The following is a 23,611-nucleotide window of genomic DNA, read 5'->3' as shown; positions in this document are numbered from 1 at the left end:
AAATGTGAAATATATACATAGCACTTCTGACCTTTTCAAAATATAATATATTGGGGGGAAAGGGGCACACCTGTTTAACTATTTGCTAAACTAGCCTTTTTATTTTCCCTTAAATAATTTAAACACATCAGTATTCCATTAAATTTTCTGACATAACTGCACTGCTCACAGATATGCCCTGACTGTATCTATCCAGCCTTATGTTTCACTACTGATCTGACATACTGTGTGTATTAATGCCTGCACAAAGGCCAAAGGAAGACACAGGTGCCCTGCTCTGCTACTCTTTAGCATCATTCCTTAAGTCTCTCACTGAACCTGAACCAGAGCCAGGATGACAGCCAGCAAGCCCAGTGATCGTCCTGTCCCTATCCCTGTCCCTGTCCCTGAGTGTCAGAGTGACAGACTGCGACTGGCCACATCTAGTTTCTATGTGAGTGGTGGTGGGGATTCAAACGCAGGTCTTCATACTTGTGCAGCAAGTACTCCTAGCCACTGAGTCGTCGTCTCAGCCAATCATATTCTTGAGATAAGTATTTCTGAGCTAAGGGGTGCAGCTAATTGGAAGAACATTTACCTACCATGTACAAGGCTATGTTCAATCCCCAGTACCATAAAAAAATTTAAATCTAAAATATTTACACTTATTAACTTTGGATCATCATACAATTATAATTCTTTTAAAACAAGTCTTACCCATGGAGACTTAAAAAGTACACTAACAAAGCAGGGTTGTGCTTGTGGCTGGGACACACCACAGTGCATCACCTGAGGTCTCATGATGAGGCTGGGCCCAAGTTCAGTCCTCTGACTTCCATTACAGGCACATACAGCCACCACCCCCACACACACAAATAAATCTTTAAAAATAAAAAGTTACTATTCTGAGGTTACACAAACACTAAACTCATATCCCCAATATCTCCCACTTACCTCAAGTGGCATCAGTCTAATCAGTGTCGCAAAGCACTGTGTAGCCATGAACCTCACACTGTCTGTCTGATCACTCATTCTTCCCAGTACAGGAACAACTAAAAGGACAATATATGGAACGATACCGACATCCAATTGTTCCATAACACCTGAGTAAGTCATCAAGGAAATTTCAAAATAGTTCCCAGGTATACGACTTCATGTACTAGTATACGAAGACTGCAACTTCAACATTAAAAAAAAAAGTCTTTTTCTTGACATTTTCACACATGTATATATATAACATATCCTGATCACTTTCCTTTCTATTATTTTCTGAGACAGGTTATCCTGTAAGTCTAGAATGGCCTTTAACTCTTGATCCTTCTGATTCTACCTTGAGTGCTAGGTTTACAGATGGACAGCATCCTGCCAGGCTCAATGTAACGATTTCTGTTAACAATCCTAATTATATTTGCATTTTGGAACTCTTTTAAAAGCATTATGTAACTACCACAATTAAAAATATAAAATCGAAAATCAGACAGGAGCCAGGCAGTGGTGGCGCATACTTTTGATCCCTGCACTTAGGAGGCAGAGGCAGGCGGATTTCTGAGTTTGAGACCAGCCTGGTCTATAGAGTGAATTCTAGGAAAGCCGGGGCTACACAGAGAAACCCTGTCTCAAAAAACCAAAAAAAGAAAAGAAAAAGAAAATCAGGCAGTGGTGACACAAACCTCCGATCACAGCACTCAGGAGGCAGAGACAGGCACATCTTTGAGTTCAAGACAAGCCTGGTCTACACAGTGAATTCCAGGACTACACAGTGAAACCCTGCCTCGAAAAACCAAAAGCAAAGCTGGGCATGAAGAGATTAAAAACACTGGATGATCTTCTAAGGGACCTGGATTTGATATCCAGAACCCACATAATAGTTCACAATCATCTCTAACTACAGCCCCAGGGGATCTGATGTCCTCTTCTAGTCTCCATGGGTACTAAGCATGCACATGGTACACAAAGAATCCTGTAACAAAACACCCATACACATAAAAATCAATCAACCTACCCCCTACACCGTGTGTGTGTGTTTTAATTTTTGAAAATCTTATTGTTTGTGTATTTTATTTGCATATCTGACTGTGTACCATTGGCATGCCTTGTGCCTGAAAAAGTCAGAAGAGGGAGTCAGGTTCCATGGAACAACTCAGTATCACACAAGATTAAGTCTCAATTTCCCACCAGAAGCATAAAAATTACCACCTGCACCTATTCTCTGTGGCTGTAAAAATTCTGAACTAGAAGAAGCAGAATTTTCTACTGGTCTGACCGTATCCACCTTTCCTGCTTTGACCCATGGGATTCACACATTCCAAATTAAACAATGGCTGCCATGTCCTTTAAAAGAGCTTGGAGCACATTTCTAGATTTGCTATATTTCAGTAAAAAGGCAAAATTTTACATAATCTGAAGAGAAACCAGAGCTTTATTATCTTATATATTTCCATTAATTTTCCCTGAAAAAAAAAAAGCAAAGTTTAGAAACATACATTTAAGGTAAATAGAACCTACCTAGTATTTAACTAATACTAAGGAAACATTAAGTAAGATAAACAGATCAGTTACTAGTTTGAAATTATATAAAAGTACTTTTGCATGTTAAAAAGTTACCTATTTTAAGCAATTCTTTAAACTTCTTATATGAAATTTTAATAATAAAATATAATAATAAATTCATAGTGAAATGTAAAATACTTCAAAATAAAATATAAAAGGTTGTCATTTAGAGTAGAGTAGATTATGTGCATTTTAAAGTGAGTAAACTCAATTATTCTTAAATAAAATTAATAACATTTTTTAAGTTTGGCAAAATAAAGGATACAGGCAAGTGCTTCAATTGCACCTTCTTGCTTGACATTGTCATCAATCGCTCCCAACCAAGGAAGTACCTTCTCCAAAAAAATATTCATTGTCTCCATGGTAGCTATTTTACTCATAACACCTATGCAACGAGCTGCCATATGCCTTACTGCAGTGCTGGGGTACTGAAGGCACATATAAAGATGAGGCAAATGCTGTACCAGCTAAAAATAATTGAAAAAAAAAAATTACATTACTTACTAGGGAATACTTAGAAGAATTCAATGTCCTGATTTTGTTCTAGGTACTATACTTGGTAGGATTTCCAAGTTCTGGCTTACCACAACATTATGACTGCAACAGCATCTCACTGATAAATGTCCACTGCACAGAACATCAAGGCTACCACTAATAGCCAAGTGCTTATTCAACAAAGAAGGCCAGCCTTCAGCTGAGTACAGGGGGATAAAGATGGAAAGAAGATGGGAGAGCTGTCTTTGAGAAGAGGACTTGCTGTTGTCCAGGCTGGTCTCAAACTACTGAACACAAAGCAATCCTTCTACCTAGTCTTCTAAGAAACAGAATCAGACACAGGCTGCTAAGGCTTATCAGAAATTCTTAACAAGTAAAAAGTACACAGTTTTATTCCTAAGCACTATCTCCTAGACTGACTTTTATGAATCTTATTTTAATGTTACGTAGTTACAAAGAAAAGATAAAACTGTGCAATACAAAAAGTGGCAAAGAGCCTCTCTCTAATGTAGATATATAGATTTTTTTTTTAAATTAAAACCAAATAATCTTCTACTTTTCCTCTTCCCTCTATGAAAACTCTTGTTAGAAGTATAACAGTAAAGGCCAACCCAAAACTAAAACCATACACTAGTGTCCCCTTGGCCACTGACCAGTCCACCTTAGCAGGTGATCTCCACCTCTGCTTACCCTCAAGACAAGTCCTACTGCCTGGGCACCTCCTTGCGTGGAGCTCTACCTATTATTGATCTAAACAGTCTATACTTTTCTTTCTCTTTACTTGGTCTCCTTTGCTTCAGAACTCTTCCCACAATGCTCTTAAGTTCCCATGTTGGATTTTTCATTCCTGCACCCAATTCACAAGTTCCATAAGGAAGAATCTAGTTATACCATATTTTTAAAAATACCATCAGTAACAAAAAAAAGTTGTATTTTTCAAGAATTAAAATTATTTAACAAGACAAAAAAAAGCACAACACATATTAATTACCAATGGATGAAGTGCAGAATCCATCGAAGCTGCTGCTATTTCAAACACTTGCAGGGAATTTACCAATTCTTGAGCAGGAGCATCCCCTCTTTCCAGGAGGGACTTTCCATCTATTTTAAAAAAAAAAAAAAAAAAAAAAAGTCTTTTCAATTTATAACTAACTTTTAGAACCTATAGTCCACAAAAAGAATTTAGTACCCCCTCAGCTAATATACAAGCATCAACAAAGCTTTTTGTATTAAAAAATATACTGCACTTAAAGCAACCGAACAGATTTAAAATAATAATGCATTTCAAAATCTATTTTTAAATATATAAGAGAAAAGGAGAAAAGCATACAGAATAACATGAAAATTATCAGCTATTTTAAAACTTACATGTTAGTCTAGGATAAAAAGAGATAAGCAGTTTTCTTTTAAAAGAATATGTGATGCACACTAAAAAACCTGAACTTGATTTAAATGAATGCATACCAAAATTATTTAGGTCAATCATAGTCTTCAATGGGCCAACCATAGCATCCCAAAGATGTGGCAAGTTCACTGCCATTTCAGCACCAAAATGCTTCACTATAGTTGTTAAGGCAAATTCAGCTCCTCTCCGTTGTACTAGGTAAGGCTTCTGACCCTAAAATTCAATTTTGAAAGACTATTAGAAAAAAGGACAATACATTACAGTTTTAATCAAAAGGCCTTTAAAGTCACCATCTAAAAATTAACAGTGCTTCTGTTAATCAATAAAATAATTACTGGATGCATTTATGACTACTGCAAACATTTTCCAATAATAAATTCCACACAGGCCTAAAACTCCTAACTAGAATTTTTTAGTCTAACATAGAAATAAAATAAGAAATAGAAGGGCAGCCGGGCGGTGGTGGCCATCCCAGCACTTGGGAGGCAGGCAGGGGGATTTCTGAGTTCCAGGCCAGCCTGGTCTACAGAGTGAGTTCCAGGATAGCCAGGACTACACAGAGAAACCCTGTCTCAAAAAACCAAAAAAAAAAAAAAAAGAAGAAGGGCATATGCTATTTCTAGAGAGATAGTCACCAGTGACATTTACTGCCCCCGCCCCCTTAAAAACATCAATCCCGTGAGAAACTTACCCATGACCCATATTTTACAAAACCACATCTTTTTTTTAAGCACCAACACTTTACTGTGGAGTCCAGGTAAGTGCCTGTGTCTTACAATCAAAAGAACAGAAATAGTCCTCCCACTGTTAATATGCTGCTGTAAAGGCTATGGCTATGGCTGTCTTAGGACACAGCATCTACCTGCACTCCCTGTCCTGAAACACTATCTTGTACATTAACTTGATCCTCCTTCCTGCCTTCCTCCCAGTCTGGCCTCAAACTTGTAATCCTCCTACCTCAGCCCAAGTAGTAGCTAACAACACTTAGTTCTGAATCTAGAAACCAAATATTTAAGAGTAAAAGTATGCCAGGCAGTGGTGGCGCACTCAGGAGATAGAGGCAGGCAGATTTCTGAGTTCGAGGCCAGCCTGGTCTACAGAGTGAGTTCCAGGACAGCTAGGAACTGTTTTTCTATACAGAGAAATCCTGTCTCAAAGAAAAAAAAGGAAAAAGAAAAGAAAAAAAGTAAAGGTGGGGTGGGGGTGGGGTGGGGGGGTGGGGGTGGGGTGGGGGGTGGGGGTGGGGGTAGGGGAGGAGATGGGATGGGAACGGGATGGGGACTATTTACCTCATCAAGTTCAACCAGGATATTCCCACCACTTCCTGCAGGCAGATCTGCTATCTGAGCTTTGATGGCTTTGGGGATAGGACCTCGCCGGCTTGTGATAGCAAAAGCTGCTTTCTGATGCCTATAGAGTGTAATGATACCTCTGTGCTTGGTGACAGTATGGTGCATTCCATCTTTTTCTGAGTTGGATCCTAATAAGGAAAAAAGCCATTTAATCAAAATATAGGTGAGCAAATGCTTCCTGCTCCTAAAGAGACATAATGTAATTACAAACTCAGTAGGACCTCAATTTTTATAGAGGATGTTGTGTTAGACAATGAAATAATAACAAAATTGTCTATTTGATTTAAGACTTATATTAAATACAATGAAAGTTATGGAGTAAAAAACAATAAAAAATAGCACATGCAATGATAGCACCTGGGAATAAATATTTTCCTTGTTTTCTCTAAATATTCATAATCATCATGAATTCAGAAAAACTCTGACCACTGCCAAGCACCACCTCTTCACATAGAAAAATGAAGACCTACATCTCTAAGTCTGTGTCACACAAGGAACTCTCTTCCTTCTCATTTATTTTCTAAAGTTGGAAGTCTATTACATTTCAAATAACTTAAGCTTTCTAAAATCTTCAGTCTAAAAATTGGTCATGTGACTATGCCAGTGTTATTCATATCTCTGACATCACCTAAATGAAAAATTTGTTTTCCATATAAATTTTCTACATAAAAATAGGAAATTTGGGGGTGGAGAAATGGCTCAGTGGTTAAGAGCACTGACTGCTCTTCCAGAGGTCCTGAGTTCAATTCCCAGGAACCACATGGTGGCTCACAACCACATCTGCATGGTCTGATGCCCTCTTCTGGTGTGTCTGAAGAGAGCAACAGTATACTCACATGCATAAAATAAATCTTAAAAACAAAAAAACAAAAAACAAAAAACCACCACCACCACCACCAAAAAAAAGAAAAAAAAAAAAAAAGGAAATTTTATTTGGTATCATTTATCACATAGACTACTCACATTATAACATGGCACTAAATTAATGAAACAAATTATTAACATTTGATACAACTAGTTTTCTAGCCTAGTTATATAATAAGCTACACAATGGCTTTCACGGTTAAGGAAGGCTGGACAGACTTTAGCCAACTATTTCACTTCTTATGTGGATGGCTCATTTGCTGACAAATACACAAACTGATACAATTTTGTTATAATCAAGCTTTGTTTCATACAGAATAAGAAATGAAGAGAGTAGCTCTAAAAGGATCTAGATTTGTGCTTAAATTATACCTATAATCCAATGAAATTAAACTTAAAGGGTCAATTCCTTTTCTTTGCAAATAAAGGTTTAGACAGATACCTTTAGAATTTTCCTGGCCACTTTGTGTTGGTACTGGACATGTTACACAGGGAGTGAGGTATGGGTCCACACAAAGAGAGCTACAGAGGTTCTTAATAACTTTCGAATTAGGACATGGCGTCCTTGCTGTACACTGCTGGAGAAGCTTAGCTATGTACTGAGCAGCATAATTCTGTACTAGCGTATTCTCTTCTTTTTTAATTGTTTCCATTAGTGGTTTTATGATAGGATTTAGTTTTTTCCGGAAGCTGCTGCAAGCTCACAACTGCACATGCAGCAAACGTATGTACTCTCAGCTGCAACACTTGCCACTCCTGGTTCGTCTCTGCAACTGTCATTTGGACCTGATGCCGTTTACTATCTAACTGCTGTAATACTTGAGAGTTTAAATCAAAAGTTGATGTGACTTCATTAAAAACAGTAGTTACCTAGTTAGAAAAAGAAAACAAAAACAAAAAAAGAAATGAAAAATCATTAATTACAATAATCCCAGATACTCTAAACTCCTAAATGGCAATTTTCTGTTTCACTTGCAAAAGTCTCAGAGTTTCAAGTATTGTTTTAATATTTAGTAAGCTAAATAAATGTCTTAAATAGCCCAACTAAAAAGTGTAGCTTGGTCTGTCTTAACAGTAACATTATATATTTTAAGAAAAGACATAGTCTCATAAGCGAAATAAAATTACCATTAAATATACCACATCTCACCTAACTGGTAAAACATGAAAGCTCCAAACAAAATACAAACTGTTAATTTAAGAATATCAAAATTCAAAATACTTCTCTACTCCACAAACCAACACAGAAGCAGGCTGAGCTACAGAGTACCAGGACAGCCAGACTATACAGAGAAAGCCCATTTTAGAAAAGCAAACTAACAAATAAAGATTTAAAACCAGAAGAAATACAAAAAGCACACATATGCAAACTAAAGTGCAGTATCTACTGTCTAAGGCCCAACAGTGCTTTAATAGGGTACTTTATATACTCCATTTAAAAAACGTCCTTCATCATTTTAACTTTATTAAAATATGATTCCTGAACTATGAATTAACTCATTTGAATACATAATTAAGTGATTTTCAGTATTTTAAGAATTGTCTCTCAACAATGAGAGTGTTTTCATAAATCTCCCAAAAAAGACTCATAACTACTAGTGATTACTCATTTTCCCAGGACTATTAAACCTATTTCCTTTCTACATACATACATTACATACATATATACATACACACACATATATACCTATAAATATATACCTACACACACACAGAGACCAGGCTGACCTCGAACTCAAGAGATCCATCTACCTCAGCCTTGAAAGCACTAAGATTAAAGGTGTGCACCACCACCACACAGCTACAAATAGGTTTACAAATAGGTTCATATTAATGAAACCTCAATATAAGTAAGTCTTTTGCTGGTTCTCTCATTCAGAACAATGTTCTTTGGAGTCATCTATGTTGTCGCATGTAATGATCATTTCTGTCAAACAATATTTAACTTTTGACTATAATCTTTCTATACATTTTATTTATAGCAGTTTATTAATATTTGGGTTCAATCTTTTGAATATTATAAGTAAGTTACTGTACATCAAGACTGTGTAAAGGCTTATATAGCAAAGACAGACCAGGCAGTGGTGGCACATGCCTTTATTCCCAGCATTCTGAAGGCAGAAGCCAGCTGATCTCTGAGTCTGAGGCCAGCCTAATTTACAGAGTCCAGGACAGCCAGGACTATATAGAGAAACCCTGTCTCAACCACCCCCCATTTATTAAAACAAACAAACAAACAAAAAAAAAAAAAAAAAAAAAAAAACCCAACCACAAAAATAGTCATCTTTACTGGGTAAATACAATTACTGAGAGCTTTCTTAAAATGGAGTAGTTTAATAATAATTATTGATCGCAAAAGTAAGTAAACATTGAAAAGCATAACTTTTCACAGATATTTGTTTTTTGTTGTTGTTTTGTTTAGGGGGACAGTTTCACCAAATTGCACAAGCTTGCTTCAACATCATCCTCCTGCTTCAGCCTCCTGAATGCTGGGATGGTAAGTACTTGCCACCATATCCTGCTAAGAATTGTGTCTTTTGAGACCTATAAATTACTAACATGGTAGACAATGTGGATAATGCTGTATTTATTATGAAAGCAAAAGTTACATGACATATTATTTCTATCAAAATAAAACATAAAAGGTTTTAAATTATAGGTACGTGACCATGCCAATATGCTCATCACAAAGAACCAAATCCCCTCTACGTAACTTGCATTGTACACTTGGTCTGGTCTATCTGGAGTTATACTCAAGACTTACACAGCATTGTTACACTTAAAAATTTCAACATTATCCTAAGTACACTATGCTATGTCGGTCTTCAGTAACTATTGTAAACTGAGAAAAAGCTTTCAAACTAACTCCAAATTAATCCTATCATTTAACCAATGCTTATTAACTTACAGTTGAGTAAGACCCCACCACCCCAAAGTAGAGACAAATAAGTACAGAACCAAGTCAACCTAGCACTGAGATGGAGACAGTGCCTGGGGCCATATAACTGCTTTATTCTTTTACTTCTATGTCTAAATCTTTTCATCTTATACCAAGAAGAGAAATGCTGTGTAAATGCTGGTAAAGCAGTTCTGTCTATCTTCTACAAAACTTCACAAGTTTTCCAGTAAGATGTATTAACCAGTTTTCTGCCCTCTAATTTCAAGAAATTCGGTATATGGAAATAACATTTGAAAGAACAAGAGCTACAGGATACATTCCAAAGATTCAACATATTAGTATGCTTCTGTAATGACACATGACAAATTTCTAATTTTTATTAAGTCCTCTAAAATTAAGAAAGTTACTTCTTTACTCACCAGGTCATTAGCTTGATCTATTGTTAAAACATTGTTGTTTACTCTATTACCAACTTCAATGTGTGCATCAGCTAATGACGATATAAACTGTTTACATTCATTCTGCATTCGTGTGAATGGAATAGCAATTTCATCATAATACAAATACTCTGAAAGGATATCAAGTAAACGCGGTTGCACAGCTAGGGTAACAGCTTTACACTCCTAAAATACAATAGATAACAAAATTTAGGAGAAATATAGACACATAATGGTAGAGATGTATAAACTTTCACTTCAGACAACCAAATGTTATATTGCCACTGATTATGAATATATCATCTGTTATCTTCCAGAATCGTTAGTTACACAATGGAAAAGTATTACATCAAAACTACTCTGAAATTTTAATTTGAATGACTACAGGACATGCACATGTAACTACTATAATTCCATTTAATTCTCAACCAAATTATTCTTAGTGTACTCTGAATTTATTCAAAATATGTATACATAAATACAGCAGACATTTAAAAGTATATTACTATAAAAAACAATCAAAAACATCTGGCATGCACTAAAAATGTTGTTCAAAATTTGTTATTAGACATCTTTAACAATTCAACCACAGCTTGACATGCTGTATTGTAAAAATGGATATAATTTAAAAGCTACTTACCTGCCCCCAAATTTAACTAACCCTTCCCACTCTCTGGTTGTTGCCTGCCCCAACAACAGGGGCAATGGCCTCAGTGGTGAGCCATGAGGGGTTCTGTGGGATCTGGGTGATCAGCCTGGGCTTCACAGAGTAAATCCAGAGAAGCTCTGTGAGGGTCCAGAAACCGAACTGTCAACACTTGCTGCTGAGTCTGAGAGGCACAAAAACACAGCATCACTGCCTCTCCAGCACATGGTGTCCTGACAACAAAACAGACAAGCTTTGCTTCTTTCCAGAGGCAAAGTGGGGTCTTGATTGCAATAAAGCATGGTTCAATTACTTTTAGACATCGCTTTGACAAACTGCTAAGAGGCAGTAACAAGCAACTCTCACAGCAAGTGCAGACAGTTAAATTTCCAGAATTCCAGTCAATGGAATAAACAAAACCAGCAGGAAGTTTCTTTGATTTACAGAACAAGTCTTACACAAAATTGTACATCTTACAGAAGCTTAAAGTTGAAAAGGCTAGAAGGGAATTTGGAAGCAAAGATTTGAATTTAAATGTGGCGATTTCTTTTCCTTGCAACCAAAATTTCTCCCCTTGTTACTATCCATGTAAATAGAACTCTAAAATATAAAGCACAGGCCTGGTGGCGGTGGCACACACTTTTAATCCCAGCACTGAGGAGGCAGACACAGGTGGATCTCTCTGATTTTGAGGGCAGCCTGGTCTACAGATCGAATTCCAGGACAGCAAGTCTATGCAAAGAAACCCTCTATAAACAGACTGACAGACAGAAAACAACAAAAACCAAAACACTGAAAATGTGCTACCTAATTAAAACAACCAACTGGATATATACAGTCAGGTTATGACCTGCTGACTCTTTTTATAACAGACTCTTTAACAGGGAGCTTTTGTAACAGACTGTAGGGGATGGACAAATACTCTGAACACAGTTTAGTAGTCTTAGATATGAATGGGGTGCTAAAAAAAATCAAGTTAAACATAAATGAAAAGCAATGTTCAATATTATATGAAATACTTTCCCATAACTTAAATTTTTATTAAAACATTGTTTTTACTTTTGTGTTGTAAGTTATAAATAGTCCTGAATGCTAATGGAAATTGGTTTGACTGAATTTGCCTTTATTACGTTAGGAATATGAATATACCTTACCTTTTGTAAAGCAGCCCATTCACAGATTACTAAGGCAACACTAATTCTCTGTAAAGCAGATTTGGAATTCAGATAGAAGAGCAGTAACTGGCCAAGGGATTCTGCTGGTTTAATTTCTTGGTTTACCATATTTACACCTGGATCACAAATACAGCAACAGACTGCTCCTAACAACCTAAAAGAGAAGGAAAGGCCACATGCAGAAATTACCTAAGGCAAGACTTCTCCTGCTAAAGCTATGAATTTCCCATAAAACCACAACTTACCTTCCATCTTATTCATGACTAGACATGAGGTGGTTTGTTTTTGGTTTTGATACAGGAAGGGTCTAAAATATATCCCAGGTTGGCCCTCAACTCTTCATGTAGCTGAGGGTTGACTCCTAACTCCTGATCTCCCTGCCCTCGACTCTCAAGTGATACTCCAGGTGTCCACCACCTCACTGTTTATGTTGAATCTAGAATCAAAAAACTTGTGCCTGCTAGGCAAACATTCTGAGTTACACCTCTAACCCAAAATTTTATTCTTAAAACTTCAGAAACTTAAAAATATTTACTTGCTTTAAGTTTGTTAAGATAACTAGTGTAAAGGAACAACTGTCACACCTATGAAAAAAATCTGGTTAAAATTTAAAACCATTAGCCAGAATTTTCATTCTTTAATACTTGGCACTTAGTAAATACTCACTTAGCTGCCATCATCCTGGCCCTCATAACTACAAAATCCCTGGTAGCTGGGTCTTCCATGATGGTGTCTGCACCTGCAATGTACTCCTGAAGCACTTCTTTATTTTGGATTTGACCTTGCCGTACCTTACCACCTGTTTTTTCCTATAGGAAAAACAGAAAAATCAGTAATTAAAGACTAATTAATAAAATTTAATTGGAAACAACAAAAATACTATTAAAACTACAGTAATCCAGACAGTGGTGGTGCACGCCTTTAATCCCAGCACTTAGGAGGCAGAGGCAGGCGGATTTCTGAGTTCAAGGCCAGCCCGGTCTACAGAGTGAGTTCCAGGACAGCCAGGAACTGTTTTTCTATACAGAAAAACCCTGGGGGGGGGGGGGGGGGGGGGGGGGGGGGGAGAGAATATGACAAAATAAAACCTACAGTAAAATGTAGGGTTTTTTTTATAAAATTTTAATGAATAATAATTACTGTCCAGTTTATCAGAGTTTGAATAAAGAATTTCTAGCTAATGTTAATGAAGGCACTTTTAGAATAAAGCAATAAATACAAGTTTCGTAAACAGTTACTGTATTAATAATAATGAGCTGAACATAGAAACACCTTATGTTTCCCCACACTTACCTTGGCTCTAGCTTTTACTTCTAGCAGCATATTTAAATCAATAGGTAAATGAGAAGGCTGCATCATTAAGCAAAGCCAAGCACTCATCCATGGGCAAGCAGCTGCTACCACATACTGAACTGAAGCCTTGCTTAACAGTTCCATCCAGACCTACAAAGGGAAAAGGAGAACATGAAACAAATTTTTCAATTACATGCTAACAAAGTCTAAAACATACTTTTAGGGAAAATGAACTGGAAGGTGTAAGAAATAGCAATGAGATTCATTTGAAAAGTCAACATAGAAGCTTACTTAGAAATACCAATTTTGTTCATGGGTTATATACTACATAAAATAATGTAAAGTTTTTTGGTTTTGTGGTTGTTTTTAAGAACATGGGGGCTACAAAGACAGCACAGTGAGTAAAAGCAGTTGCTGCCACATCTGACATTCAAAGTTCAATCTCTAGAACCCATATGGAAGGAGAGAGAACCAATTCCTATACACACCACTCAAACCAGCACCGGTCCCCCCACAAAATATAAGTTGTGGTTTGTTTTAGACTAAATTTATTTTTTAATGTGTATATTTTATGTGTGTTTTGCCTGCATGCATGTATATGCACCACATGTATGCCTGGTGCCCATGGAGGCCAGAAGAAAGTGTTATATTTGCCTAGAACTGGAGTTACAGAAAATTATGAGCTGCCATGTGGTTGCAGGGAAGCAAATCTAGGTCCTCTGAAAGAACAAGTGCTCTTAAGCATGGAGCCAATCTCCAGCCCAATAAATAAATAAATATAAGGTTTTTAAAAAGGAATCTAGAAGCAGGTGTAGTGGTACATGCCTTTAATTCCAGCACTTGGCAAGCAGAGGCAGGATTTCTGTGGGTTCAGAATAGCCAGAGCTGTTACATAGAGAATCCACATCACGAAAAAACAAAAAAGCAAAAAAGGAATATAGGAGTTGGCCATGACAGTACACATCTGTAAAGCACACAAGAAACTGAAACACAAGGATCAAAAGTTGAGGGCCAGCCTGGGATACTCAGATAGATCTACTCAACAGAAACCAATGGGATATTTGATACTTTATGATCATATCAAACTAATATAATCATTAGTTTATGACATATAAACACATATATTTATAAATTAAACATGCCACACCAGGCATACACATACATATCTGCAAGCCTAGGATTGGAAGATGAAAGCAACAGGACCAGGAGTTTGAGGACAATCCCAGCTACACAGCAAGCTCAGGCCAGCCTAGGTTATGTGAGACCTTGTCTTGAAGACAATGACAAAGTGAACACACACACACACACACACACACACACACACACACACACACACACAAATTTAAAATATTATTAAAAATAAAAATCTTAAAAAAAAACAAAAACATTAGTTTAACAGGACATGTAACGAGAGAAAGAAACAAAGAAACACTACCAACCTGAAAGTCTAGGTTTCTGGTTCATCATCTTGTAGATTACTGGACTCTTCAATGTCTTAGATGGCTTAATTCATTAAAACCTCTCAATAGTATAGTAATTATATTTTAACTATATCTATAAATTTATTAGGAAGAGAAATATAGATAGATCCATCATGTACCTTGTGAATAAGATCCAGGATTTCCTGGCTGCTTTCTAAAACACAAAACTGAAAAATGTGTCGCAGCATATCCGACAGGATAGGTATAAGCCAAGATGAAGAGTTCTGAAAACAAAAACAGATTCAAAGCTATGACATGTAATTCCTGGAAGTTAGCTTATAAGAACGAAAAGACAAATAAGACAAACATTGTCATTAAAAAAACTATATGCTTTATCAAAGATTCAACTGGTGACAAATTTTGATAAGATCAAATAAGTATTGCAGTTATTATTGCAATGGCTTGAAAATTAAACAATCCTACAGGAAAGTGGGGGTGGTTGGGAGGGAGGTGATTATCCTAACATCAAATTTTCCTCAGATAAAATTGAAAGTACAGGACCAAGCTCTAAGCCAGCAATGTTGTTACTTACATCATTTATGCATCACTGTTTTATTAGGAAACTAGGAAATGTTCAGATCACTGCTGCTGTGCCCAAAGAGCAAAGCCTTAATTCTATGTACTCATCAATAATGCAAGGTGCCAGAATAGTATTATTGACTTTCTCTCTTACTATCAGCTCTATCACTGGCAATCTAAACAGTTACCTGTAGACGCCAAACTCCATCTCTAGAGAAAGATGTCTGCCCTGTATTTATAACAAGTAAAATGTGCTATGAAGTATGCTAGCTGTCTCGGGCTACAGATGCTGATGAATATATGTTGCGAATATTAAAATCAAACAAGGATGAAAGAATACATGGGTAGAAGCACAGAGGATACTTAAAGAAGTAAGACTATTCTACATGATTGTGCATACACAACACAGGTTTATCAAGCCCACAGGTTGTATAATATCAAGGGTGATGATTGTGTAACACCAAGCGTGAACCCTAATGGAAACTATCAACCTCAGTGGATGCAAATCTATTAATAACAGTGAGTGCCTTATTTTTCTATACAAGGTGTTCACAGTGGGAGATGCTGTATACCGTGTAAAATTTAGGTAATAGAACAGTGTACTTAATCTTCAGTTTTTCTCTCAAAACTGTTCTAAAAAACTAGACATGGTGTTGCATGCCTTTAATCTCAGTACTACTGAGGCAGAGGTAGGCAGATCTCTGTGAGATTGAGGCCAACCTGTCTATATAGTGAATTCCAGGACAGCCAGGGCTGTTAGAAAGTTCCTGTCAGGGGTGGAGGAGGTGTGCATATAGTTTCAGACTGGGGACATAGTTTGTGCTAGAATGCTTGCCTTACGTGTGTGAACCCCTGTGTTAAGTCCACAGTACTATGACAGACAAAGAAACAAAGAAAGACAATGTTTCACAGATGTTACAACACTGAGATTATCACTGTACACCTATTAGGATGGCCTACAGCAGGAGCAGAGATGACATCATACACTGGCCAGATGTGAAGTATTTATTGTTGAAGAGACAAATGGTACTTCTACTCTGAATGACAACTCACAAGTTTCTTACAAAACTAACCATACTCTTATAGTATAGTCTAGTACTTGGGCTCCTTAATATCTGCCCACGGAAAAGAAAATATTCATCTACACAAAAACTTGTACTTTATAAAAGTCTTATGCATGTACTACCAAAACTTGAAGGTAGCAGTGGCATCCTTCAATCGGTAAGTGAATAAATTAGGGTACAACAAGACAATAACAGTATAAGACACCCTTAAAAATGAGCTATCAAGACATAGACAGAAGTAAGGACTAGGCTCCACAGAGGATAACTCTAACTCTATTACATATGCAAGACTATGCAGACAGTGAAAGACCAGTGAGTGATTATGAGAGGCTGGCAAGAGCCGGGCGGTGGTGGCGCACGCCTTTAATCCCAGCACTTGGGAGGCAGAAGCAGGCGGATTTCTGAGTTCGAGGCCAGCCTGGTCTACAGAGTGAGTTCCAGGACAGCCAGGACTACACAGAGAAACCCTGTCTCGAAAAACCAAAAAAACCAAAAAAAAAAAAAAAAAGAGAGAGGCTGGCAAGATGAGGAGTGGAGAGAAAGACAAGGGTGACTTTCAGCATTGAAAATAACTATGATATAATGGTAGACACATGTCTTTACACATTTGACAGTAACATATCCTTTCTTAAAATCTTCTAGTTTTATGGGCAAAACAAAACAAAGTTGACAATCAGAAAAAAAGTAAACAATAGAGCCATCTTTACAAGGATATACTGAGCTATAGTGACATTTACCCACTAAGTAACAACCAATTACTGAAGGTGCCAGCTGGGCATGTCAGGAACATGGTGACAAGGACTGCAGGCATTTGGCTCACTTTCTCACTCTGTACTTAAGCTTACTTCACATTTAAAAGTTGGAAAACAATCTATTTCTTTGTCAAGTTTAGGTGAAAGTTGAAAGTCAGTCAGACTCCCACATGAACCTGAGGTAAGCAGCTTATCTCTGTGAATTTGGGAGTTTAATTTTGATCATCAGTTCTCTCATCTTCAAACTATAAATAGTAGTAGCTACCTCCTTTAGAGTGCTTGTCAGAGTTCTTAGCATAAAATGAACCCCAGCAATATCTCAGAGAATTGTTCCTTTTAAGTATCATTTCTGTATCACAGAATACAAGATTTCTAATTATAAAGTATGACAAAAGTATGTTTTACTCTATGTAATTATTTATTTTTGTGTAGAATTGACATTTCCAAAGTCCTCTCTTTTATATTACCTCACTTGATCCATAACTACAGGAAACACAAAAGAATTTTAATTTAAAAAAATGTGTATGAGTGTTCTGCCTGAATGTATGTCTGTTTACCTCTTTGGTGCCTGGTGTACACAGACACCAGAAGACTGTTGGATCCCCTGAAATGGAGTTACAGGTGTTTGTGAGCCTCCATGTGGTTTCTGGGAAATAAACTCCAGTCCTCTGGAAGATTCAGTACTTTTACTTGCTGAACCATCTCTGGCCCCAGGGGTTGTGGTATGTGTGATTAGGAAGATGGGGGTTGGGGGAATTCTCTTAACAATTTGTTTTAATTTTTATGTGTATAAGTGTTTTGCCTACATATCTGCATATCTGCCATGCGCATGCTGTAAAAGGAATTTAAAGAAATGCTAGAATTCAGAGCTTGTGTCTGAGATCTTTACATTATTATATGCTGAAGGTGTTACAGCAGCAATATAAGCTTTAGCTGACTGTTCTTCATGTTTTGTCTGTTACCATGCAAAGAATCCCAACTAATAACCCAATGCTAGCACAGGAGCAAACACAAGGGAAGCAGAGAAGAAAAGAGAGGTAAGTTTAAATTAATCGTAGACTTTGTTGTCACATTGAGGATCTTGGAGCCAAATGTGTTCAGAATATTTCTAATTTTAGAATAATAAAGAGGTTGGTTGCATGCACTGTACATTACATAACCCCATATAGACTCTAAAGAAACACTTAAATGTTATTTTTATGAATAGGTACATGTATGGGACAAAAGACTATAAATAGCTTTTCAGAATGGTTTGCTGCCAAATGATTAATTCACAAAATTCACAAAAAGCTTTAAATTTCAAAACTGCAAGCAAGCAAATTTTTTAAAAAATTCAGGCAAAGGATCATGCAATTTTTTTCACCCGAGACAAGGTTTCTCTGTATAGCCCTGGCTGTCCTGGAACTCACTCTGTAGACCAGTCTGGCCTTGAACTCAGCAATCTGCCTGCCTCTGCCTCCCGAGTGCTGGGATTAAAGGTGTGTGTCACCACTACCTGGCAGGGATCATGCAATTTTCACAAAACTATAATAAGTACAGTTCAGAAGTAATTCCCAGGGAGTCTGTGAAGAATACAATTTTTAAATGACATTAAATGGGGATTATTCTGACAGTTTTTGATGTTACTGGGAACACAAGATTAATAATAAAGTTTTTACTACATAGTAATTTTATGCAAACAACAGTTTAGATTTAAAGGGGGTTGCAGTGAGATAATTTATCAGGTAAATGTGCTTGATGAATGGTGTTTAATCCCTAGAACCCACCTGGTAGAAAGAGTCAACTCCTATAAGTTTTCCCCTAACCTTTATGAGTGTGCCACATCCACACATATAAAACTAGATACATGAATGAATGAATATAAAACAAAAATCAAAGGGCTGAAGAGACAGCTCAGTCAGCAAAATGTTTACCTTGTAAGAACCCAAACCAGAGTCTGATTCCCAGAATCCACATTGAAAAAGAAGAAAGGCAGGGTGGAACGGTAGGGGTTGGAGAGGCAGGAGAGAGGGCTGTCAGGGTGAAGGAATGGCACACACCTCTAAACCCAGCACTCAGGAGGCAGACAGAAGCAGATCTGAGTTCCAGGACAGCCTGGTCTACAGAGTGAGTTCCAGGACAGCCACAGCTACTCAGAGAAACCCTGTCTCAATAGAGGAAAGGAAAAAAACAAAACATACAACAAAAACCCAAACAATAACAAAAACTGGGGCTAGGACTGGAGAGCTGGCTCACTGGTTAAGAGCACTTGCTGCACTTGTAGAGGACCCAGGTTCAGTTCCCAGTGCCCACATCAGATGGTTCACAACCTCTGTAACTCCAACTCTAGAGATCATCTGGTCTCTGGAGCACCAGACCCACATGGTGTACAGAATAAATGTATGCAAGCATTCTGATCTTTTGAGATACAGCAAAAAATGAGGCAAGTATCTGGTCTGTCTTATATAATTTACCAAAGTTTTGAGATTGCTATTTCTAATGATCAGTTCTTACCTGGTCCTGTGTTGATAATAATGTAAAGAGAGTTTCCAATGCTGCTCTTCGAACTGAAGATATAGTGTGATGAAAAAATGGCCAGACACGTGGGACTAAAACTGTGAGTGACTGCTGAATACTAATGAAGAAGAAACAAATTAATCTTATTCATTCTCACTTGAAACTCCATAGGTACATTATTTAATACATATGTCGTGTGGACCTTATCATGTTGATATGGCTTTTTAATAAATTAATAATGATCCAATTTTCATGAGCATTCACTTACTCTCGAAATGTTATTATAATGCAGAAAGACAGAAAAATGCAGACAATAAAGGGTAGAGACTTAATATTAGGTTTCTCTATAGCACTAATGCCATAATCACCCTCATCAAGTTAGAACTTTCCAATATATTTGCAGTTTTCTTCCCAGGAAAATGGGATACGTATCCTAGCTACACAATCAGGTCCACATCACTGTTTTCCATCCGAGGGTTAACCTCAATGGGAAGCTAATCATAATTTATATTCATCTTTCAGGCCACCTCAAATAGCAAGAAATGAAGAGGCAATAGTAGTTTTGAAATGTATTATCCCAGTTTAGCATTTGCTATATTAGGAAGACTCACGTTTTCTTCCTTCTCAGGTAAGATTTTAAATGGAGGAAGATACAAAGCCAAATCTAGGCTAACTTGAATCACAGCACTTCTGCCATATTCAAGAGCCATTTTTTTAAAGGTACCTCAAGTTAGGAAGTCATTTGTAAGTAGCATTTGAACTATATCCTTCAATAGAAAAAAGGCGGAAACAAAACACCAACCATCCTTGTCATCTATGCCACCCCTCCTCCCAGGAGCTACCTTCAATACTATTTTCATCACCTGCAAGTAGGACTTCCTGTGTTTATTTTTTAAGTTCATTTTAAAAGTTCCAATTTTAATGCATGCACATACAGACATAAGAGAAATTCCCAATACATAAACCATGACAATAAAGACTTGTTAATAGTATAATTGTTCATGCACCACAAGACATGCTGCATTTCTTCTTGCATAAGCTGCTAAGTATCTGCCAATTACCACAACATATGAAACAATATTTGTTTATTTATTTATTTGTTTTTTTGAGAGGGTTTCTTTGTGTAGCTCTGGCTATCCTGGAACTAGCTCTGTAGCCCAGGCTGGACTCAAAACTTAAGAGATCTGCCTGCCTCTGCCTCTAAGTGCTAGGATTAAAGGAATGTGCCACCACTGCACAGCTGAAGCAATTTTTCTAATCAGGCGATTTCGAAACAAAAAGGATGGAAAACTGCATCATCACATTGGATTATCAGATATTTTACTACATTGTATAAGTTTCTTACATTATCTAAGTTTACAATATCTAAGTTTAAGTATTTTATTATTTTATGTATTTGGATGGTCTGCCTGGTGTATGTCCATGCATAACATGCACACAGTACACTGAATGCCCTGGAGCTAGAACTACAGATGGCCGTGAGCTGTCATGCCTGGCACCTGGATCCTCTGGAAGAACAACCAGCGCTCCTACCTGGTGAGATCTCTCTAACTCTGTATTACTTAGTTTTCTTGGTACTACCTACTAAGGTTCACAGGCTAAATAAATCTATAGACTTCCCCTTACTTCTTTTTTAAATGGAAGTTTTACTAGAACGCATCCCTCTATACTGGCAGTTTTCTGGTTAGATTAACACAGTGGAACAGTTTCATCCTCGACTAACTTACAACCAAAAAATGTTCAGTATTTAGGTCTTCAATTAAACCTCTGGTTTGAAGCAATTTGAAACCCCTTTGACTTTACAGCTTAGGAGAACTGTCACATGAACCCACTTAGTCCCTGTGTATTGTATTAGTAATAGACATTGTCAAAGTAAGAAGCCCTACACTGCCGCTTACCTTGCTGCCTTCTGTAGGCATTCACTTGCTGTTCCTACTTGCATACTGTTCTACCCAGCCTAAATTCTGCACTAAATATTACCAGTTGGTAATGCATGAACAATATGCTTTTCATATATGTTTGAATTTCACTAAAATACTCATTCATACAGCCAGAAGTTGCTTTAAAATCATAATCATATGAACACTCAGTGAATAACCCCACTAGGCTAGAACTGTAATTTCCTTACTCATTTACAAAGCTGTGTGACATTTCTTCTGCAGCTTTGTGGATACTATTAATAGAAACAGTTAACAGCATTCTGGAATGTCACATAGATGAGACACTCCTGAGTCTCACACCAGTGTTAGAACTGAAAAGCCGTAACAGTTTAAACAGTTAGTGTTTCCGTCTTCATTAAATCCTGTCTTTAAATTTTATAGTTCATCATTACCTGTTATCTTTCTTAGTAATAATTACTGAAATTAAGGACAAAAACTGAAGAAATAAACATTACACAGAAAAAATTCATAGAAAGGGAAAATCTTGCAAAATATAAAATGGATGTCAAATTTTAAAAATCCATATTATAAGGCCAGCACTGTAGATAATATAAAATGACTCATTTTAAAGTAAACGATTTTAAAGTATCTATTTTAGATCCACAGATAATAAACTATAAAACTATAACCCAAGGTAAGAAAAAGAACTACTTTAGGTTTCATTACCCGTGTGTGCAATGCTGGAACTCTAGGCTGTGTTCAGATTAGCCAGACAATCTCCCACTAAGCTCTGATCCCAGCCCCTAAAATATCCTTTCTTGTCCCAAATGTTTTATTATTTTTTCCTTTTATTTTTTAAATTGAGAGGCTCCAGGAAAGACATCAAGCAGCCATGTGGGTGCTAGGAGTTGAACTTGGGTCCTTTGCAAGAGCAATTCAGGATCTTAACCACTCAGCCATTTTTCTAGCCCTGTCCCAAATGTGCTAGTAGCTAGAATAAAGAAGGACTAAAACTTCCCAAGAAAAAATGGTGTATTCAACTTACAGCACTGTTCTTTAAAGGTGCTAAAACAGTCTATGTTTAATCATCTGGAAAGATATATAAAAGATTATTATTCTATACCTCTAACAAGAAATAATTACCTGCATTGCTGGACCTGAGGGTAAGTTAACATAGATGAAAGGAGAGTCATAATACTATTTGTTGAAGCTGTTAGATCATCTAATTCCAGAAGAGAATCCCATAAGGTATTTATAATGGAGGGTACCTGTAAGATCAGTTTTTAAGAAAAATTACTGATTTCACATAACAAATTTTATAAATCCTGCCAAATTATATCCCAAGGGTCACTATGAGTCAACAGCATACATAATGAATTCGACAATGTCAGCTTTAAGGAACATCAAGGAGAAGACACCATTTGTCACTAACAATTCTCTCATCCTCTTCACTTCCTCTCTAACCAAATTTTTACTGGATCGGCTAATTTCAGGGAATTTTAAGTGATGTCAACAATCATATAAATACAAGATTAGTTTTTGAGCTCATAAAATAATGCTGACTGGACTTTTAACTTCATATTCTGGATTTGGTAAAATGCAAATTATAGCTAAATTTTAATAATCTCAAAATAAGATCAGCTATAATGCTAAGCTATAAAATCAAAACAAACTTCACATTTCTAAACATAAGAGACAAAATCAGAGAGAAATAGCTGTTTCCTTTTCAAGAAAATTCTCTGTGCACAAAGTGCACAAAATACACAAAGGGAATTAGACAATACACAATTCACTGTTCCCAAAGACAACATATAATCAAGCTTGCATGCATCAGAGGGATGTTAGAGACAAGAAAATTTCTACAAAAGATATAGATAAGGGGGCTGGAGAGATGGCTCAGTGGTTAAAAGCACTGACTGCTCTTCCAGAGGTCCTGAGTTCAATTCCCAGCAACCACATGGTGGCTCACGACCATCTGTAATGGGATCTGATGCCCTCTTCTGGTGTGTCTGAAGAGAGCAACGGTGTACTTACATCATAAAATAAATAAATAAATAAATCGTTTTTTTTTTTTTAAAAGGTGTAGATAAAATAAAAAGAACGCTATGTTCTTCCTTCTATTCCCTATGCAAACACAAACATGCTCTATAGGAAGTAAATGCCAAAAGACTTTTCGTCTACCTTTTGTGTTTGAAGGTAGACAAGGCTTTCTACTACAGGAACTAAAGACGCTGCAGCAACAGCTCGAACATCATCATCAAGGTCCTGGAGTCCTTCTATTATTCGAGTTAAAACTTTAGGCAATAAAGTATTAATCACATCCT

General features: G+C 36.8%; 1 protein-coding gene across 1 annotated transcript in view; it reads right to left on the bottom strand.

Annotated features, from left to right (window-relative positions):
- The window catches only part of Btaf1 (B-TFIID TATA-box binding protein associated factor 1), an 80,785-nt gene that overhangs the window by 20,998 nt on the left and 36,176 nt on the right, over positions 1-23,611 (bottom strand). Inside the window, 15 exon segments of the mRNA XM_034508182.2 lie at positions 934-1,082; positions 2,795-2,996; positions 4,016-4,125; positions 4,489-4,642; positions 5,719-5,909; positions 7,088-7,325; positions 7,327-7,515; positions 9,964-10,167; positions 11,782-11,956; positions 12,469-12,611; positions 13,096-13,245; positions 14,696-14,800; positions 19,405-19,525; positions 22,431-22,555; positions 23,469-23,609. Coding sequence (XP_034364073.1) covers positions 934-1,082; positions 2,795-2,996; positions 4,016-4,125; positions 4,489-4,642; positions 5,719-5,909; positions 7,088-7,325; positions 7,327-7,515; positions 9,964-10,167; positions 11,782-11,956; positions 12,469-12,611; positions 13,096-13,245; positions 14,696-14,800; positions 19,405-19,525; positions 22,431-22,555; positions 23,469-23,609 — 2,397 coding nt within the window.

The sequence above is a fragment of the Arvicanthis niloticus genome, chromosome 1 (genome assembly GCF_011762505.2).
Source record: "Arvicanthis niloticus isolate mArvNil1 chromosome 1, mArvNil1.pat.X, whole genome shotgun sequence".
Taxonomy (NCBI): domain Eukaryota; kingdom Metazoa; phylum Chordata; class Mammalia; order Rodentia; family Muridae; genus Arvicanthis; species Arvicanthis niloticus.
This window is presented reverse-complemented; position numbering and strand designations above follow the sequence as displayed.